Source organism: Nomascus leucogenys, chromosome X (assembly GCF_006542625.1).
Source record: "Nomascus leucogenys isolate Asia chromosome X, Asia_NLE_v1, whole genome shotgun sequence".
NCBI lineage: Eukaryota > Metazoa > Chordata > Mammalia > Primates > Hylobatidae > Nomascus > Nomascus leucogenys.
The window spans coordinates 62,145,376-62,162,246 of NC_044406.1; the positions used below are offsets into that span (position 1 = coordinate 62,145,376).

The 16,871-nt window shown below is 43.0% G+C and overlaps 3 protein-coding genes across 7 annotated transcripts in view; 2 read left to right on the forward strand and 1 right to left on the reverse strand.

The window, feature by feature from the left end:
* Positions 1 to 196: 196 nt before the first annotated feature.
* On the forward strand, positions 197 to 3,020 carry RAB41 (RAB41, member RAS oncogene family). Of its 2 annotated transcripts, none has more exons than XM_030806614.1 (8): positions 197 to 360; positions 552 to 610; positions 821 to 874; positions 1,288 to 1,393; positions 1,533 to 1,644; positions 1,969 to 2,062; positions 2,287 to 2,350; positions 2,609 to 3,020. In XM_030806614.1, exons 1-8 carry the CDS (start codon positions 237 to 239, stop codon positions 2,662 to 2,664), a joined length of 669 nt encoding a protein of 222 aa, XP_030662474.1. In that variant the 5' UTR covers positions 197 to 236; the 3' UTR covers positions 2,665 to 3,020. The 2 variants fall into 2 exon arrangements, with proteins under 2 accessions (XP_030662474.1, XP_003272726.1); XM_003272678.1 differs by having other exon boundaries at positions 555 to 610.
* A 1,589-nt stretch (positions 3,021 to 4,609) lies between these two features.
* Positions 4,610 to 7,977, reverse strand: PDZD11 (PDZ domain containing 11). Of its 3 annotated transcripts, XM_012499016.2 has the most exons (8): positions 7,885 to 7,965; positions 7,550 to 7,621; positions 7,283 to 7,382; positions 6,458 to 6,541; positions 6,145 to 6,201; positions 5,758 to 5,856; positions 5,287 to 5,347; positions 4,610 to 5,131 (listed from the first exon to the last, which is right to left on the reverse strand). In XM_012499016.2, the coding sequence occupies exons 3-8, from the start codon at positions 7,367 to 7,369 to the stop codon at positions 5,097 to 5,099; spliced, it is 423 nt and encodes a 140-aa protein (XP_012354470.1). In that variant the 5' UTR covers positions 7,370 to 7,382; positions 7,550 to 7,621; positions 7,885 to 7,965; the 3' UTR covers positions 4,610 to 5,096. The 3 variants fall into 3 exon arrangements, with proteins under 3 accessions (XP_012354470.1, XP_003272727.1, XP_003272728.1); XM_003272679.4 differs by lacking the exon at positions 7,550 to 7,621 and having other exon boundaries at positions 7,885 to 7,977; XM_003272680.3 differs by having other exon boundaries at positions 7,283 to 7,621; positions 7,885 to 7,953.
* Positions 7,978 to 8,115: 138 nt separating this feature from the next.
* KIF4A (kinesin family member 4A) overlaps positions 8,116 to 16,871 on the forward strand; it is a 125,779-nt gene continuing 117,023 nt past the window's right edge. For both annotated transcript variants that reach the window (XM_030806615.1, XM_030806616.1), the window contains exons 1-4: positions 8,116 to 8,175; positions 8,462 to 8,602; positions 8,715 to 8,829; positions 15,026 to 15,216. In XM_030806615.1, the coding sequence (XP_030662475.1) occupies positions 8,483 to 8,602; positions 8,715 to 8,829; positions 15,026 to 15,216 (426 nt within the window). In that variant the 5' untranslated portion in view covers positions 8,116 to 8,175; positions 8,462 to 8,482. The remainder of the gene's footprint in view (positions 8,176 to 8,461; positions 8,603 to 8,714; positions 8,830 to 15,025; positions 15,217 to 16,871) is intronic.

Below are 16,871 nucleotides of genomic sequence, written 5' to 3' on the forward strand. Positions count from 1 at the left end.
GACATGGTCAGTGGCCATCCCTCTGTCCACCCCATGACCCCACTCGAGTGGTCATAGGATTGCGCTGAACACGAGGCGCAGTGCAAGCTGCCAGGTGGGGGCCGAGGGGGCGTGGCCGTGCCCACGCCTGGGTGTGAAGCCAATGGCCATCAGCCGACGTCAGTAGAGCACGGCGTGACGACCGGCGGCGCAGGCTGAGCGTTGGAAGCCATTTTGGCTGCAACCTACCTGAAGTGATGTCTGCCTTTGGTCACGACGAGGCCTGGATGGAGGCCGGAGGCTTTGGCCTGGAGGCTGCCGAAAGAACGGAATACCAGTCTCTGTGGAAATCTAAACTCTTATTCCTGGGAGAGCAGAGCGGTGCGGGTCTGGGTTGGGCTTTGGGGACAGGGAGGTGTAATTGGTATGAAATGGGGTGGGGCATTCTCTGGGGAACCGAGTTCCTTCTCGTTGGGAAAGGTTGGAGTGGGAGGAGAAGGGAGGGCTCATAGAAACTTTGAGGGGAGAAAGGGCACTGAGGGCGACGATTGGCCTGCTTATCTCCCTCACAGTAGGGAAGACATCCGTCATCACCCGCTTCATGTACAACAGCTTCGGCTGCGCCTGCCAGGTAAGCCCACCACTGAGTCATATGGTATATTTTTGCCGCTCTTCTTGGCGGACTCACCTGGAGATTCTCCTCCTCAAAGTTATGTATTATAAGCATTGGGAAGTGGAGCCAGGACAACTTCTTGAAAGGTCATTCTGCACTTTGGGTTCTAAGACCGCCTCATGTTAGTAATAGAGAGAACGCTGGAGTGTATCTGATTTTCTTTTGCAGGCAACTGTTGGAATTGACTTCTTGTCTAAGACCATGTACTTGGAGGACCAAATAGTGAGTGTTAACTCTCATACCACTAACCCTACACTTCAACCCCTTAGGCCTATTCATCACAGTTGGGTAGCACCATCAAAAAAAACTGAAGCCTCTTCAAATTACCAAGCCCTATGATGTTTCTTGTCTGTCTGCCTCCATCTAATCTCCAACTGTAACATAAAGTCCAAGAGACCTTGAATCCTTAAATCTGCTGTGCTGTAGGGTCTTCCTGAATCAAAACAGTATATTGAAATTGGTTGGACGTGTCCTAGGACTATAGGCCATTTGGTTTGAGGCTATAGCAGCCACTTCTCAGGGATCCAGTCTACCTGACCTTTTGTATTCTGCCTTTATTAGGTTTGAGCTTTTTAAAAAGGCTAGTTTCTTTTCTACCTTTCCCCATCTTCTTCCTAAACATTTGTTTTATGCAGGTTCAGCTGCAGCTATGGGACACAGCTGGCCAGGAGCGCTTTCACAGCCTAATTCCTAGCTACATTCGTGATTCAACTATTGCAGTGGTTGTCTATGACATCACAAGTGGGTGTTATGCAATGTCTTATTTGAAAAGGGGATTATAAAGGGATTGATAGGGAGATTGATAAAATTAGCAGAGAGGAAATGTTCTCTCCAAATCTCTCCTAAATGTTTCAACACTCTGCAACATATTCTCTTGCAGACATCAATTCTTTTAAGGAGACAGATAAGTGGGTAGAACATGTACGAGCAGAAAGAGGTGACGATGTTGTCATCATGTTGGTGGGTAATAAGATTGATTTGGATAACAAAAGGTAAAGTATAACTACAACTTCTTCTGGCATACCTAAAATTCAGTCTCTACGGGGAGGGTCAACTGTCCTCTATTTACTTGGGGAGGAGTTACCTTAGTCCCCTCTGCCCCCTCCCAGCACTGCAGGATGGGAAGGACAGGGGGGCGTCCCATCAGGGCACAAGGATATGGGGGGGTATAGGAGACAGTCCCCACCCTGTAATCAGAAGGGTCATGGGTTTAAGGCTTCTAGAGTTCCTGGCCCTAGGTAAGCATCATTACACCTCAGAAGAATCTATCCATATCCAATAACTCTGGCCCTTTTCATCATTTCTGATTCATCCAGACAAGTCACTGCAGAAGAGGGTGAAGAAAAATCCAGAAACCTCAATGTGATGTTTATTGAGACCAGTGCCAAAACCGGTTACAACGTGAAAAAGGTAATACTTGTTTCTTTCTATGATACTTTAATTGCGCTCTGTCTGTAGCTACCACCACTGCTTACTCTTTTGGATAACCTTGGCTTATCTTTTGTGGGGTGGGGGTCAAGGTTCATCTCCCCATCATGTATCTCAAAGGTCCTGAATTATCCTAGCCTCTGAACCTGACCTTTTTTCCCTTTTTTTTTTTTTTGGTCACCATTCACACACACACACACACACAGCTGTTCCAGCGTGTGGCTTCTGCCCTTCTTTCCACAAGGACTTCACCTCCACCAAAAGAGGGGAGTATCCTTTTTCCTAGCTTTGCTGGAGTAGGGAGTATACAAGTAGAGAAGGTAAGTTTCCTTGCTGAGTTGATCCATGAGTGGTACTTAAGGGGAAAATGGGACTAACTTTAGCCCAAAGTAGTTCCTTGGTTTGCCTTTAGGTGAGAGGGATTGTAAGATCAGAATTCCTCTTCTACATCTCCTAGAAGCTGACCCTGGGTGTTAAGATTTGACTCCAGTCACCTCACTGTATTAGCTTCCTTAACACACACTTCAGCGGTTGAAATCGAACTGGAATCCTTCGAGGAGTCAGGCAACAGAAGCTATTGTTGACAGCTTAGGCTTTCTCTGCCTCTGATGGATTTCTTACATTTGGGCTTGCCATACCAGTTCTCCTCCCCACCTCGTTTTATGATACATGGCCACTTACTCTCTTCCAATTCCTAGGCTTGGGGTAAAAACAGAACCCCTGAAAGTGCTATCATTTTATCCTGACTGCATCTCACAGCTACTGGGTGGAAGCTTCTTGCAGCACCTGGGAATTCTACCTTACCTTCTCCGACAGCTAAAAGACATCTGTAGAGAATACAGTTCTATAGCAGCTGACATACTTCAAAGGCCAATACAATTCATTCTCCACTGTTTGTTGTTGTTTACCTACACTCTCAATAAATGGTTCTTTAACCTAAGGCTGTTATTGCTTCTGCTTTCTCCACACTATACCTATATTTCCACAATGCAATTATCTCATGTTGGTGCCCTAACATAGAACCAATCCAAGTATTTCAAACGAGAGCCAATTTAAGGCAGGAGGGTTTTTGCCTCTTAGGCCCATGGCACCTGGCTGGCACTTCTTACCATGTTTTTCATACTTCTTAGATACAATGTTTTAAGACCTGTTAACCACAGGGAGAGTCTTGGACCTCAACATTCAGCCAAGTCACTCAACATGCCTTTATGGAAGTAACCAAGCTACTATTTTCTTTCTTTTGTGGCCAGTGCAGGGCATGGGGTCAGCAAATAGGAGCACAGAACAGGATTTCCCAGGAAGCATAGAGACAGCTACATTAATTCTACCTCCAGCTCTGCTCTCAAGGGATGTTGCCACCTAACAATAGCAGTGAGGCTCCAGAAGAGGTACGCCAGTAGAGCTAGGGTGGGATATATAGGAAGAACCAGACCCTCCTCATACAGTATAGTACTACTATTTAGAACAATGTTTCCTACATTTGAAGACTTATTTACTTATTTCCTTTGCTTCTTTAAAAATCCAGGTTTCCAGATTCTACCTCAGACTAACAGAATCATTGTCCAGTAGAAGGGCCTATAAATACATATTTAAGCTCCCCAGGATTCTTTCAAGGCAAATTTTGGGACTTCATCATAGGGGTACATCACCCCACACCACACTAGAAAACTTTTTTTTTTTTTCTTTGAGACAGTCTCACTCTGTCACCCAGCCTGGAGTGTGGCGGCGCCATCTTGGCTTACTGCAACCTCCACCTCCAGGGTTCAAACGATCCTCCTGCCTCAGCCTCCCAAGTAGCTGAGACTACAGGCAGTATCCCACCACGCCCGTCTCATTTTTGCATTTTTTAGTAGAGACGGGGTTGCACCTTGTTGGCCAGGCTGCTCTCGAACTCCTGGCCTCAAGCTATCTGCCTGCCTTGGCCTCCCAAAGTGGTGGGATTACAGGCATGAGCCACTGCGCCCAGCCTCACACTAGAAAATACCAAATGGGTATTTTGAACATGCCAGTAGCGATGGCATAGGCATGACCGGGAATCTTGTAATGGTGGATTGGTAACTAAAGATCTAGGAACATGGCAGAATGTTATTTGGGGCTGGGGGTGAAGAAAAGGGAGAAGTCAGCAGTTAGCACTACTCAACTTACAAGTTGGAAACTGTGAACCAATTTCTTACTGCTGCCTCAGAAAAGAAATGCATCTAAGCCCCTTCCTTTGTTTATGTTCCAGATCAAAGAATGTGGGAAAGGAGAAGAGAGAATTATATTACTACTGTCCCCTGCAGAGAAATGTTCAAAGCTCCTAGGGGAACGGGCAGTTTCTTTCAGTGCCCCTCACTCTATGCCATTCCTTAGTTATACTGTGGTTAAAGTTCGTCGGCTCTCTAATGTTCTGGTTAGACATCATAGGTAGTTGCGAGGGAGGTATAGTATTGCTCTGTTCCTTCCAGTGGCTCCTCTCTTTGGAAGAGCTTTTTCTTCCCTCGATAGCATTTTACATCCAATCAGTAACATTCAAAAGTCACACCAATATTTCTTCAGCATTGTGTTTTACTTTCTGGGAGAGAGGCTAGGAGGAGGAAGGGGTGAAAACAGGGTCTCACTAGAGTCTCAAAAGTGTATGAATCCTCTGGTAGTACAAGGATGGGATAAGATGGCCAGGGAAGTCAGATGGAAAATCCCCAAGATTCTTTTTGCTACTGATTTCTATAATTAAAATATGACATATGTAAGGGACTAGTGCATGGTATTCAATAAATGTCAGTTGTCTTTCCTAACTAGGTTCCTCACAGGCTAGGTTATGCCTAGATATCATCATCCTCCTTTTAGGGAATGAAGCTCACCTAGAAAACTAGGGAACTAAAAGTGCAATATGGTTTGGGCAATGCAGTTGGTTAGCTGTCTCCCCATCCTCCCAACTCACTATTCCAGGGAGGGGCTGAAAACAGAAGTGGCTCCCCTGAAGTCTAGTTAGCATGTCATGGCAGAGTCCACATGAAGGGCTGTGGGCTGCAACTTCCTAGTGCACAGTCCTCTCTTTTTGGCGATGATAATCTGAAGGAAAGAAGAAGAAAAGGAGGAACAGAGCAGGTTATCTTCAGGCTTGATCTCCTGATTCCTTATCCCCAACTTGTAGGGCCTCTAGTCATCAGTATTTAAAGAGTTCTTACTTAGGGCCCTGTCCGGAAAGTGAAAAAAGTGGCACTTACTGTAGGGAAAGAAGCGCACACGCATGCTGATTTCACGAGCTGTCTTCAGGATCTCAACAGCCTGGAAGGAACACAGCAGCTTGTACAAATGAAGAGATATGACCCAAGACAGAATCATAATAGGGGGAAAGGGATTTGCCACTCCAACCTGTGTGTCACTAATAGCTGCTTCCCTCCGGTACTTTCCCAGGAGAGGTGCTTACTTTCTCTCTCTCTCTCTTTTTGGTTTTTTTTGTTTGTTTGTTTGTTTGTTTTTGAGACAGGGTCTTGCTATGTTGCCTGGGCTGGTCTTAAATTCCTGGGCTCAAGTGATCCTCCCACCTCAGCCTCCTAAGTAGCTGGGATTACAGGTGTGTACCACAGTGCCCAGCAAAATGCTTTCTTATTAAGTTACAGATTAGGCTACTCCTGTCCAATCCGTCCTATTTGAGATGGCTTCTTGCAGCACCACAGCCCAAGTACTGTGCTCACCTTGCTGTGCTCAATATCTTGGAAATCCACATCATTCACAGCTAGAACTTGGTCCCCTTCCTGAAGTCCTGCTCTATGTGCATCAGAGTCAGGAATCACCTGTTGGTAAAGAGAGAATACATGTGATTGGGATGCGATAATTTCAGAAGACTATCAGTGAAATCCGGTGCTGTTCAAATGTAAGGTGCTGTTGTTTTTCTGTGACAATGTATGCAGACAGATGGCCTGCCAAATGAAAAGTTTTAAGTGGGAAAGGGGGTGTCTCCATTATACCCCTTCTATGAATCCACTGAGTCATCCTCTCAGCCCTTGGGACATTAGGGTTCTGCAATCTGTTAATTTAACAAAGGGAAGTAACGATCCATATTGCCTACTGGGCATAAATACCTTGGAGATGAAGATGCCTAGCTGGGAGGCCTTTCCTCCTCGGATGTTAAATCCCAACTGTAAGACAAGAGCACAGAATGGGGGCTCAATAGAGACCACAAACACAAGAACAACTAGTAGCATCATTGTGCTATAGCTCAGCCTGTGTGTCCCTGAGAGGACAGTCAGAAGTTGTAGAAGTGTTATCTCAGTTTTTCTGCCCACAAGAAGGAAAGTTTCGTCACATCTGCACCTGCTTTCCAATCCATCCCCCCAACACTGCCAACTTCTGGTATGGACAAATCTAGCCTGGAATAAGGTTTCATAAGTTCACCTGAGCTCCAGGAGGCTTCTTCAGTGTGATGGTTCGGGGCAGAAACTGGGTCAACTCATTGTTGTAGTCTGGGTGGTGTACCCTCTGCAAGACACAGCAACCCCAGAAATTTTACCAGTCTTACTTCACACCTACCTTCATCTGGAACACTAATGAATTACGCTGAAGTCGGGAAAAGGAAAGGTCATAGACTTAATTTAAGTAGAACAGATAACACTGACTAAATGAGTAGATGGATAGCACTGGGACAGCCCAGTAGCTCCCCATTTCTTCACCTTTTTTTTTTTTTTTTTGAGATGGAGTTTTGCTCTTGTTGCCCAGGCTGGAGTGCAATGGCTCGATCTCGGCTCACCGCAACCTCTGCCTCCCAGGTTCAAGCGATTCTCCTGCCTCAGCCTCCCTAGTAGCTGGGATTACAGGCATGTGCCACCATGCCCGGCTAATTTTGTATTTTTAATAGAGATAGGGTTTCTCCATGTCAGTCAGGCTGGTCTCGAACTCCCAACCTCAGGTGATCCGCCTGCTTTGGCCTCCCAAAGTGCTGGGATTACAGGCATGAGCCACCGCGCTGAACCTCTTAACAGTATGGAAACGAAGGCTCCAAATTTCCAGAATTAACCGGTGTGAACAGACCCTAGCAGGAGGCTTCCATAAAGAAGTTCCCAATGCGTCCTGTTGCTCAGAATCCAGCTTCTGGGTCCTCTGGCTACAAGAGCTAAGATTCACTCTCCATTTCACCTTCTAACCCTGCTATCCTACCTTTCAGGCATCATCTTATGCCCAGGAGGAAAAAATCTCCTACTCAGGAATACAGATGGTTCCCACCTCATGAGGAGGAATCCATGCTGGAGGATTCTCATAGGCAGGCAAGAAAACCACCGGGTAGTCATCATAAGGAATCCGGCTGTCCATCTCGGGCAAGGCCCTGGAAGAGTGAATCAGAACAGACAAAAAGTGGTTAAAAAGGGAGAGCAGCCCAGCAAGTTTCAGAAAGCAGCTCCAACCCATTCCAAGGCAGTCAGTCTACAGACCCAGCCCACATCTAGGTGTTAAGGTTGGAGGAGAGAAGGAAGAAAGAAGAAAACTCTTAACTTAGCTAAACATCTTCTGGATGCCAAGCAACCTGTCAGGTACTCTAGAAAGAGGACCTCATTTTTCACAATCCTGCAAAACATATGTTACCGTCTTAAACCTGGAGAAGAGGAAATCAGGGTCGAGTCTAAAAAGATCTACTTTAGAAGCCCAAGGGAGTGTTAACTACCCGCAGGGACTTGGGGCAAGGCACCGCCCCACATTTCCTAGATGTGATTAGTAATGGTAGGGTCCTCAGACCGACCCTTCCTTCACCTGACCAGCCACCTCCCACGTCCCCGCCCCACATTCTGCCTTTATGCGCTCTCAGCCGCATAAACGCCGCACCACCTCACCAGTGGGTAGTCCACAGCGACCTCAGGCTCCGCTCACCGCCAATTCAGTCTGGGAACCGGAAGCGGATGCTCCGCAGGGTCGAAAAGAGGCCGGGCCAGGGTGCAAAGAGCTGACCCTCCCCTTCCCAGCGCGCCGGCCTGCGCGCGCCGACGTGCGCGCTCCGCCTTCGGGCAGACCGCACTGCAATTGGTTGGCGTCTCCGGGACGGATTTGAAACTTGGCGGTTAAAGCTCCGGCTGGGACAGGGCGGCGGGAGACCCAGGGAGAACGGGGAAGGGACATTTAGTTTGGTGAGTTACGGGGCACACCTTAGCTCAGAACCTGTTTTTACCCAATACCCTAGGGCTTTGGTTCTTTGTCGCCGTCCCCGTTGGAGTTTTTTCTTTGCATTTCAGAAGCCCGTGCACTCTCTTTAGAGTGCAGGGCTGACGGGCGGTCCAGGCCTGGCCAAGTCCTGGAGGGTGAATCTCCCAAGATAGTGTTCCCGCTGAGGAGGGTCGGAACCGGGGAGGACGCCCTCCCACCCCTGCTGACCTACTAACATTCATCAGCGAGCCTTCTTTTTCCCCCTCGCAGAGACGGTGCTGAGATAGGATCATGAAGGAAGAGGTGAAGGGAATTCCTGTAAGAGTGGCGCTGCGTTGTCGCCCTCTGGTCCCCAAAGAGATTAGCGAGGGCTGCCAAATGTGCCTTTCCTTCGTGCCCGGAGAGCCTCAGGTGCGTAGCAGAGTCCAGAGCCTGTGTCTGAACAGCTGGGGCCAAATGGTAACGAGGGGTGTGGTCTTGCCTTTCATTTTTAACCTTACGCCTTGTCCCTTGCCTTCTCTAGGTGGTGGTTGGTACAGATAAATCCTTCACCTACGATTTTGTGTTTGATCCCTCTACTGAACAGGAAGAAGTCTTCAATACAGCAGTAGCGCCTCTCATAAAAGGCGTATTTAAAGGTGAGGCGGTTTGATTCCTCGAACATAACATATATATTCCTTGAGCATATACTATGTGCCAAGCACTGTGCTTGGGCACTGCAAATACAGGAATGGATGAATCATGATTCCTGCCTTCAAGAAGCCCTTAGCCTAATAACATTTGTGAAAGTCTGTACCCTTGAAGCTAGTTTTATTCTGTATTTGCTTTATGTGGTTCTGTTCATCTTTGACTTGTATATGTTTGTGTTTATCCTGGAACTTCATTAGATTATAAACTCTGTGGTGGTTGCTGATGGTGATAAGTGTGCCACCCTATTTGAGGCTCAGGCACTGCAAAGCTTGTTGAGGGATTCAGGTGATAAATAATACAGCTTCGAGGCCCTGAAGGAGTTCAAAGTCCGGGGGATAGGAATGGAGATAGATGACTACATAAATAATTTTGAATATATAAAAATTTTTAAATTTTTTGTACCTATCTTTTAGAAGAAAAATTTTTCAAGTTAAAAATATACAACAGAGTCAGTCCTGTAGAAGTAGTAGCTCTGCTCTCATACAAAGTAGTATGAAAAACAGAAGGATGGCTCTAACTCTGCTTGGGGAATTTGGGGTGAATTTCACAGAGTGGGAAAACTTTGAGATGGGTCTTGAATAATGAGTATACTTCTTTCAGGTGGAGAAGGGGAGTGCCTAAAGCCTCTGAATACTATGACCAGTTAATAATCTTTATTGCGGAAGCTAAGTCTTTAATGCTGTTGAAGACCATAGCAGGGCTCTAAAGAAGGGAGCAGTGCCTGAGAGATGTCTAATTATTATTCTAATACAGTGGTTATTCAAGATTCAAAACAGAGGTTCATTTAAAAGAAGTAGAATCATGGCATGCTAGTGCCGTAAAGTTGAAAGAGACATTTGTATATCATCTAGTTTGTTTTTCATCCAAAGAAAAATGCGTTCTAACAATATCTGTTAGGTGAACTGCCAGTGTCTAAAATTTTTTTGACAGGGAACTCACTGACTCACGGGTAGTCCAGTTGAGATTTGGGTTTTGGACAAGTCTAATTATGTTATAAAGATCTTTATATTAAGATGAAATTTACTTCCTGATAATTTCTACCCAGTGATGTTAGTTCATCCCTTTAGAAGCCTTCTTCCAGGCAACAGCTATTCACATATTTTTTCACGTTTTTTTGTTTAATGATATGGCTCAAGGAACACTGAAATTTTTGTTTCAAAATTTTAAGATATTAATGCAATAATTTCAAACGTATAGAATGTTGCAAGAACAGCATAAAAAACATTTTTTCCCTGAACCATTTGAGATGAGTCGTTGGCCTGATACCCCCCCATACTTTAGTGTATATTTCCTACAAAAAAAGACTTTCTTCTAAGTTACCACAATACAACCATCAAAACAATAAAATTTGCACTGCTACATTACTACCATCTATTCCTGAAACCCCATTCAAGTTTCACCGATTGTCCAGTAAATATTTTATGGCAAAAAGATCTAGTTCAAAATCACGTTTTATTTAGTTTTGCTGTCTCTTTAGTCTCCATTCTAAAACAGTTCTTTAGTCTTTTTTTGACTTTTATGATTTTGACACTTTGAAGATTACAGGCCAGTTATTTTGTAAACCATTTCTCAATATTGTTTTGTCTGGTGTTTACTTATGATTAGATTCAGGTTGTGTATCTTTTAGCAGGAATATCACAGAAGTGGTGCTGTTTTCTTCTCACTGAAGCCTATTGGGCAGCACATGATTTTGATTTATTCTAATACTACTGATGTTCATTTTGATCATTTGATTAAGGTGTTAATCTGCTGGGCTTCTCCACTATAATCTTTTTCCTTTTTACATACAGTATTTGGAAAACCGTTAAGTGTTTCTACCTAATTCTCTTCAATTATCCCTGCCTTTCCTTTAGGCATTCCTGAAACAATATGGTTTTCAGACCCTTCACTATCCGGTCAGATTCCTCAAGCTATACCTCCACAGCTTAGTAAGAGCACCACAGTTCTACTTTTATATTCTCAACTTGGGAAACTGATAGAATTAAATTATGTTCGTTAAAGGCAACATAAAGTAGAAAGTGATTCCAATATACATGTGTTTGCTTAACATTGTCCTCGGTTGCAAAAACAAAGCCAATATTTTTTATAGTCAGCTCAACAGCACCCTCTTGCACTCTGAACTCCTGGTACCACAGAGCCCTAAGTATTTTGTGAAAACTACTAAAACCTTGTTTCTCAAGTTATTGCTATCTGCACATATCTGTGGTATTGCAGAAAATTATGGAATGTTATTCTCTTGCCCCATAGTCATGCCAGCTGATACCAGCGATCTATTACAGTGAAAATCTCAATTTAGCATCTTCTTATGATCCTTCATTTAGACCAACAAATTTTTTCAAAACTTCGAAGTTTTCATTTAGATTAAAACATTGTTTCAAAGTTTAAAGGGTTTTTTCCTTCAGACTGCAAAATTATCTTGGTAAATAGCAGATAACAGCTTTGACATAAATATGATGATCATTTAACAGAGAAAGCTTGCTTTGTGTTCCTTGACAACGTGTCTGCCACACTAATAAGGGACAGACTTCCCTAAGGTCATTATTTTTTTCACCTTGAAGTAAATTTGCATTTGTAGTTCCTTTTAGGTGCCATGCTTATAGTTTTAGAAGCTACTACCGTACAATTAAGTAGCAAGTTATAATCATGCATCAGTTAACGACAGGGATACCTTTGGAGAAGTGCATTATTAGGCTGTTTTGTCATTCTCTGAACATCGTAGAGTGCATGTATACAAACCTAGATAGTAGAGCCTCCTATACACCTGAGCCTACTGCTCCTAGGCTACAAACCTGAAAAGCATGTTACTGTACTGAATATTGTAGGCAGTTGTAACATCATGGAAAATATTTGTGATCTAAGCATAGAAAAGCTAAAGTAAAAATACAATATGAAAGGTAAAAACTGATACACCTGTATAGGGCAATTACCGTGAATGGAGCTTGCAGGACTGGAAGTTGCTCTGAGTGAGTCAGTGATGAGTGGTGAGTGAATGTAAGGGCCTAAGACATTATTGTATACTACTGTAGACTTTATGAACACTGGATACTTAGGTTACACTAAATTTATTAAACATTGTGTCTTTCTTCAATAATAAATTAACCTTAGCTTATTATAACTTTTTTACTTTATAAACTTTAATTTTTTAAATCTTTTTGACTTCTTTGTAATAATACTTAGCTTAAAACACAAATACATTGCACAGCAGAATAAACATTTTCACTCTGCATCTTTATTCTGTAAGCTTTTTTCTTTTTAAAAAATATATATTTTTTTACTTTTTAAACTTTTTGTTAAAAACTAAGACACAAACATACACATTAGCCTAGGCCCACCCAGGGCTAGGATCTTCAATATCACTGTCTTCCACCTCCACGTCTTGTCCTGCTGGAAAGTCTTCAGGGACAATAACATCCATTGAGCTGTCATCTCCTATGACAACAATACTTTCTTCTGGAATACCTCCTGAAGGACCTTCCTGAGGCTGTTTTACAGTTAACTTTATTTATCATAAGTAGAAGGAGTATACTCTTAAAAATGATAAAAAGTATGGTATAGTATACTAAACACATAAACTAGTAACAATCATTTATTATTATGAAGCGTTACATACTGTGTTACATATAGCACATAGTTGGATGTGCTATACTTTTATATGAGTAGCAGTGAAGTAGGTTTCCTTACCCCAGCATCAACACAAATGTGTAACATGTTGCACTGCAATATTATAATGGCTAAGTCAATAAGCAACAGGAATTTTTCACCATTGTATATACATTCTACATGATTGAAATGCTATTATATGGCACACGACTGTAACAACTGAAGTTAAAGTAAAAATAACCTATCTATTGTCTAATTGTTTCTTTATAAAATCTTGCTACAGTTGTTTATCTTCCTCTAGCTTCAATCCAAACTTTGAATTTATGGGATAAAATGAAAATGCCCGCTGGGCATGGTCGCTCAAGCCTGTAATCTCAGCACTTTGGGAGGCTGAGGTGGGCAGATCATTTGAGGTCAGGAGTTTGAAACCAGCCTGGCCAACATGGCAAAACTCGTCTCTACCAAAAAATACAACAAAATTAGCTGGGCATAGTAGCACGCGCCTGTAGTCCTAGCTACCCTGGAGGCTCAGGTGGGAGGATCGCTTGGGCTTGGGAGGCGGAGCTGTGATTGCACACACTGCGCTGCAGCCTGGGTGACCGAGTGAGACCTTGTCTCAAAAAAATGGGGAGGGGGAGTGCTGAGTAACTAGTAATTTGGATTATCTGACAAGAGAAAATATAAAAACTAATCTACAAAATAAACATTTTTACCAGAACTAAGCCCAAACAGAAATATACTTTTTTTTGAAACCGAATCTTCCTCGGTGGCCCAGGCTGAAGTGCAGTGGCGCGATCTCGGTTCACTGTAACCTCTGCCTCCTGGGTTCAAGCAATTCTCCTGCCTCAGCCTCCCGAGTATCTGGGACCACAGGCGCCCACCATCACACCCAGCTAATCTTTGTGTTTTTAGTACAGATAGGGTTTCGCCATGTTGGCCAGGCTGGTTTCAAACTCTGACCTCAAGCGATCTGCCTGCCTCGGCCTCCCAAAGTGCTGGGATTGCAGGCGTGAGCCACCGCACCTGGCCAATAAACTCAAACAGAAACATATTTTATGGGTCTTTCTGCAAACAGTACTGATAACATAAGTGATAACGAAAAACACAGTCTCTGTTCAATAGTGCCTTCTATTTAATAATTTAAAAAATGCAAACAGGAGAAAAGAAAACACAAAAAATTGACCATCCTATGGCTTGGTGCGGTGGCTCACACCTGTAATCCCAGCACTTTGAGAGGCCGAGACGGGCGGATCACAAGGTCAGGAGATCAAGACCATCCTGGCTAACACAGTGAAACCCCGTCTCTACTAAAAATACAAAAAATTAGCTGGGTGTGGTGGCATGCACCTATAATCCCAGCTACTCGGGAGACTGAGGCAGGAGAATCGCTTGAACCTGGGAGGTGGAGGTTGTAGTTAGCCGAGATTGCGCCACTGCACTCCAGCCTGGGCGACAGAGCGAGACTCCATCTCAAAAAAAAAAAAAATTTACCATCCTATTTCTCAGAGATAAACATCAAAATAATTAATTATATACTTTTGATTTTTTCCTATCCATACACTGATATTTAACAATTATTTTTAAGCTGCTTTTTTCAGTTAACTATATTGTGAACATCTTTGAATAAATGATTCTTTTTTTTTTTTTTTAAGACAGGGTCCACTCTGTCACCTAGGCTGGAGTGCAGTGGCTCGATCAAGGCTCACTGTAACCTCTGCCTACCAGGCTCAGGTGATTCTCCTGCCTCAGCCTCCAAAGTAGCTGGGATTATAGGCACCTGCCACCATGCCCTGCTAATTTTTGTATTTTTAGTAGAGACAGGCTTTCACCATGTTGCCCAGTCTAATGTTAAACTCCTGAGCTAAAGCAATCTGCCTGCCTCGGCTTCCCAAAGTCCTGGGATTACAGGCATGAGTCACGGAACCCGGCTCATTAATGGATGATTCTTTATCAATTCTCAATAAAAGCAAAGGCATATATCACATTGAATTATGCTTAAATGATGATATTTCTGTAAGGAGCCTGATAATATGGTCCAAATGCATTCTGAGAGTTCAGATATGAAGTAGATGCTTTCATTGACTGTAAAAAACAATCTTGTTTCCTTTTCAGATAAATACTGTTAATCAAGAAAATACATGCCAGAATCCTTTCTTTTTCTTTAATTTAATTTCTGTAATTTAAAATTGCTTAAGATAGGAAGACAGAATTTTCAAGCTCCAAATGGCTTTTGACAGTGACTTGGCCACCTTCATTTAGTCAGTCATATCTTTTAAGTGTTTGATTTCCTAGCTTCTAAGGGCTATCACTAGGGGGACACATTTTAGGGTTGGGTTTTGTTTTGTTTTTGTTTGTTTTTTGCTTATTTTGAGTAGTGCAAAGTCATGGTACCCACAGAACTTTTCTTTGTGTCTGCCATTCTTAAGAGACTGTATTAAGAGAGCAATCTCAATTTTATTACAAATAATTGCTGAAGGAAATGGAGTATATTGATTAGATGAAAATGTTTAAACACCACTATGCATGTGACGTCTATTTTGCCAGGATATAATGCAACGGTCCTGGCCTATGGGCAGACTGGCTCTGGAAAAACCTATTCGATGGGAGGTGCATACACTGCAGAGCAAGAGAATGAACCAACAGTTGGGGTTATTCCTAGGGTAATACAACTGCTCTTCAAAGAAATTGATAAAAAGAGTGACTTTGAATTTACTCTGAAAGTGTCTTACTTAGAGGTAAGCAATTTATGTTTAATTATTCTGTATTCAAAATTGTCTTTGGGTCGAAAAATAAATCCAAATCAGATTTTTCCTGACATGACTCAAATTAGTAAGTTGCATTTTAATTAATTGATAGAGAAAACTTACTGACTCAGTTGGATCCGGCTCCCACCCAATTCTTTCCTTGGTGTTAGAATAGTCTGTTTAATTTGATTGTTGGAGGAATTGGCATTGCCATATAAAAGGATGATAGGAATTCTTTAATTCCAGTTTGGCCTCTGTTACTGATTACCTGTATAGTCTGCAGAAGAGTGTTTGATTTCCCTTTACTGTTTGCGACTTAAATGATAATGCTGTTGCCTCATGAAGAATGTTATAAAAACCAGCTGACATATTGAGCTGTATAAGCGGTGATAGAGTGTGTTTATTAAACAGATATTTATTGATAACCTACCATGTGCCAGGCCCAATTCAAGGCACTTGGGTATATGAGGTTCTTGGTATATATCAGTGAACAAAACAAAAATTCTAGCCCTTATGGGAGTTTGTGTTCTCGTGTATATTAGTATAGTTGTAGACTGGCCAATTATATCTAACTTCATAACATCAAAAACACGTCTTTAGGGAACTGATGGCTTCTGGGAAGCTAGCTAGTTGGTTCCATAGCAGTGATGTCTTATCCTTTAGGTGGTAATAATTAAACTTATATAATTTAAGCATGCAATTATAAGTTGTATGTGAATACTTCATCCTGAAGTTCAATCTCAACATGCTAACAGGTAAAGAGATGTAGAACTGGAAGACAGGGGATTACATCATTAAGATTAGCCTTCTTGGCCAGGCCCGGTGGTTCACGCCTGTAATCCTAGCACTTTGGGAGGCCAGGGCGGGAGGATCACTTCAACCCAGGGGTCCGAGACTAGCCTGGGCAACATGGTAAGACTTTGTCTCTACAAAAACTTTAAAGATTAGCCAGGCGAGGTGGTGCATGCCTGCAGTCCCAGCTGCTCAGGAGGCTGAGGCAGGATGGAAGGATTGCTTGAGCCCCAGAGTGAGACCTTAAAGGCAGTTTTTAATTCTATTTATTTATTTATTTTGAGAAAGAGTCCCACTCTCTCACAGGCTGGAGTGCAGTGGCAAAATCATAGCTCACTGCAGCCTCCAGCTCCTGCTCAAGTGATCCTCCCACCCCACCTCAGCCTTCCAAGCAGCTGGGACTACAAGCGTGTGCCACTTCACCTGGCTAATTTTTAAATTTTTGTAGAGACGGGGTCTCACTATGTTGCCCAGGCTGGTGACAGACCCCTGGGCTCAAGTGATCCTCCCATTTTGGCTTCCCAAAGTGCTGGGATTATAGGCGTGAGTGACTGTGCTCAGCTAGATTAGCCTTCTCGAGTCTCTTGATTAACCTATCTGTGGCCAACATAATTGAGTATCAAAATAACTCCAGATCCTAGTATGTTATATAATAGCAATAGCAGTAATAGCAAACAAATGTAGTGCTTATATGTGCTAAACACTGTTCTAAGTACTTAAAATTCTGTTTCATATTGAAATTGTAGCTGCCACTTCTTCCTTTTCCATCCACCCCCATCTATGTACCTGTTATTCACATTTTAACAAAATGGGTGAATGTAATGCTATTATGATGCCATCAAAGAACTGAATTT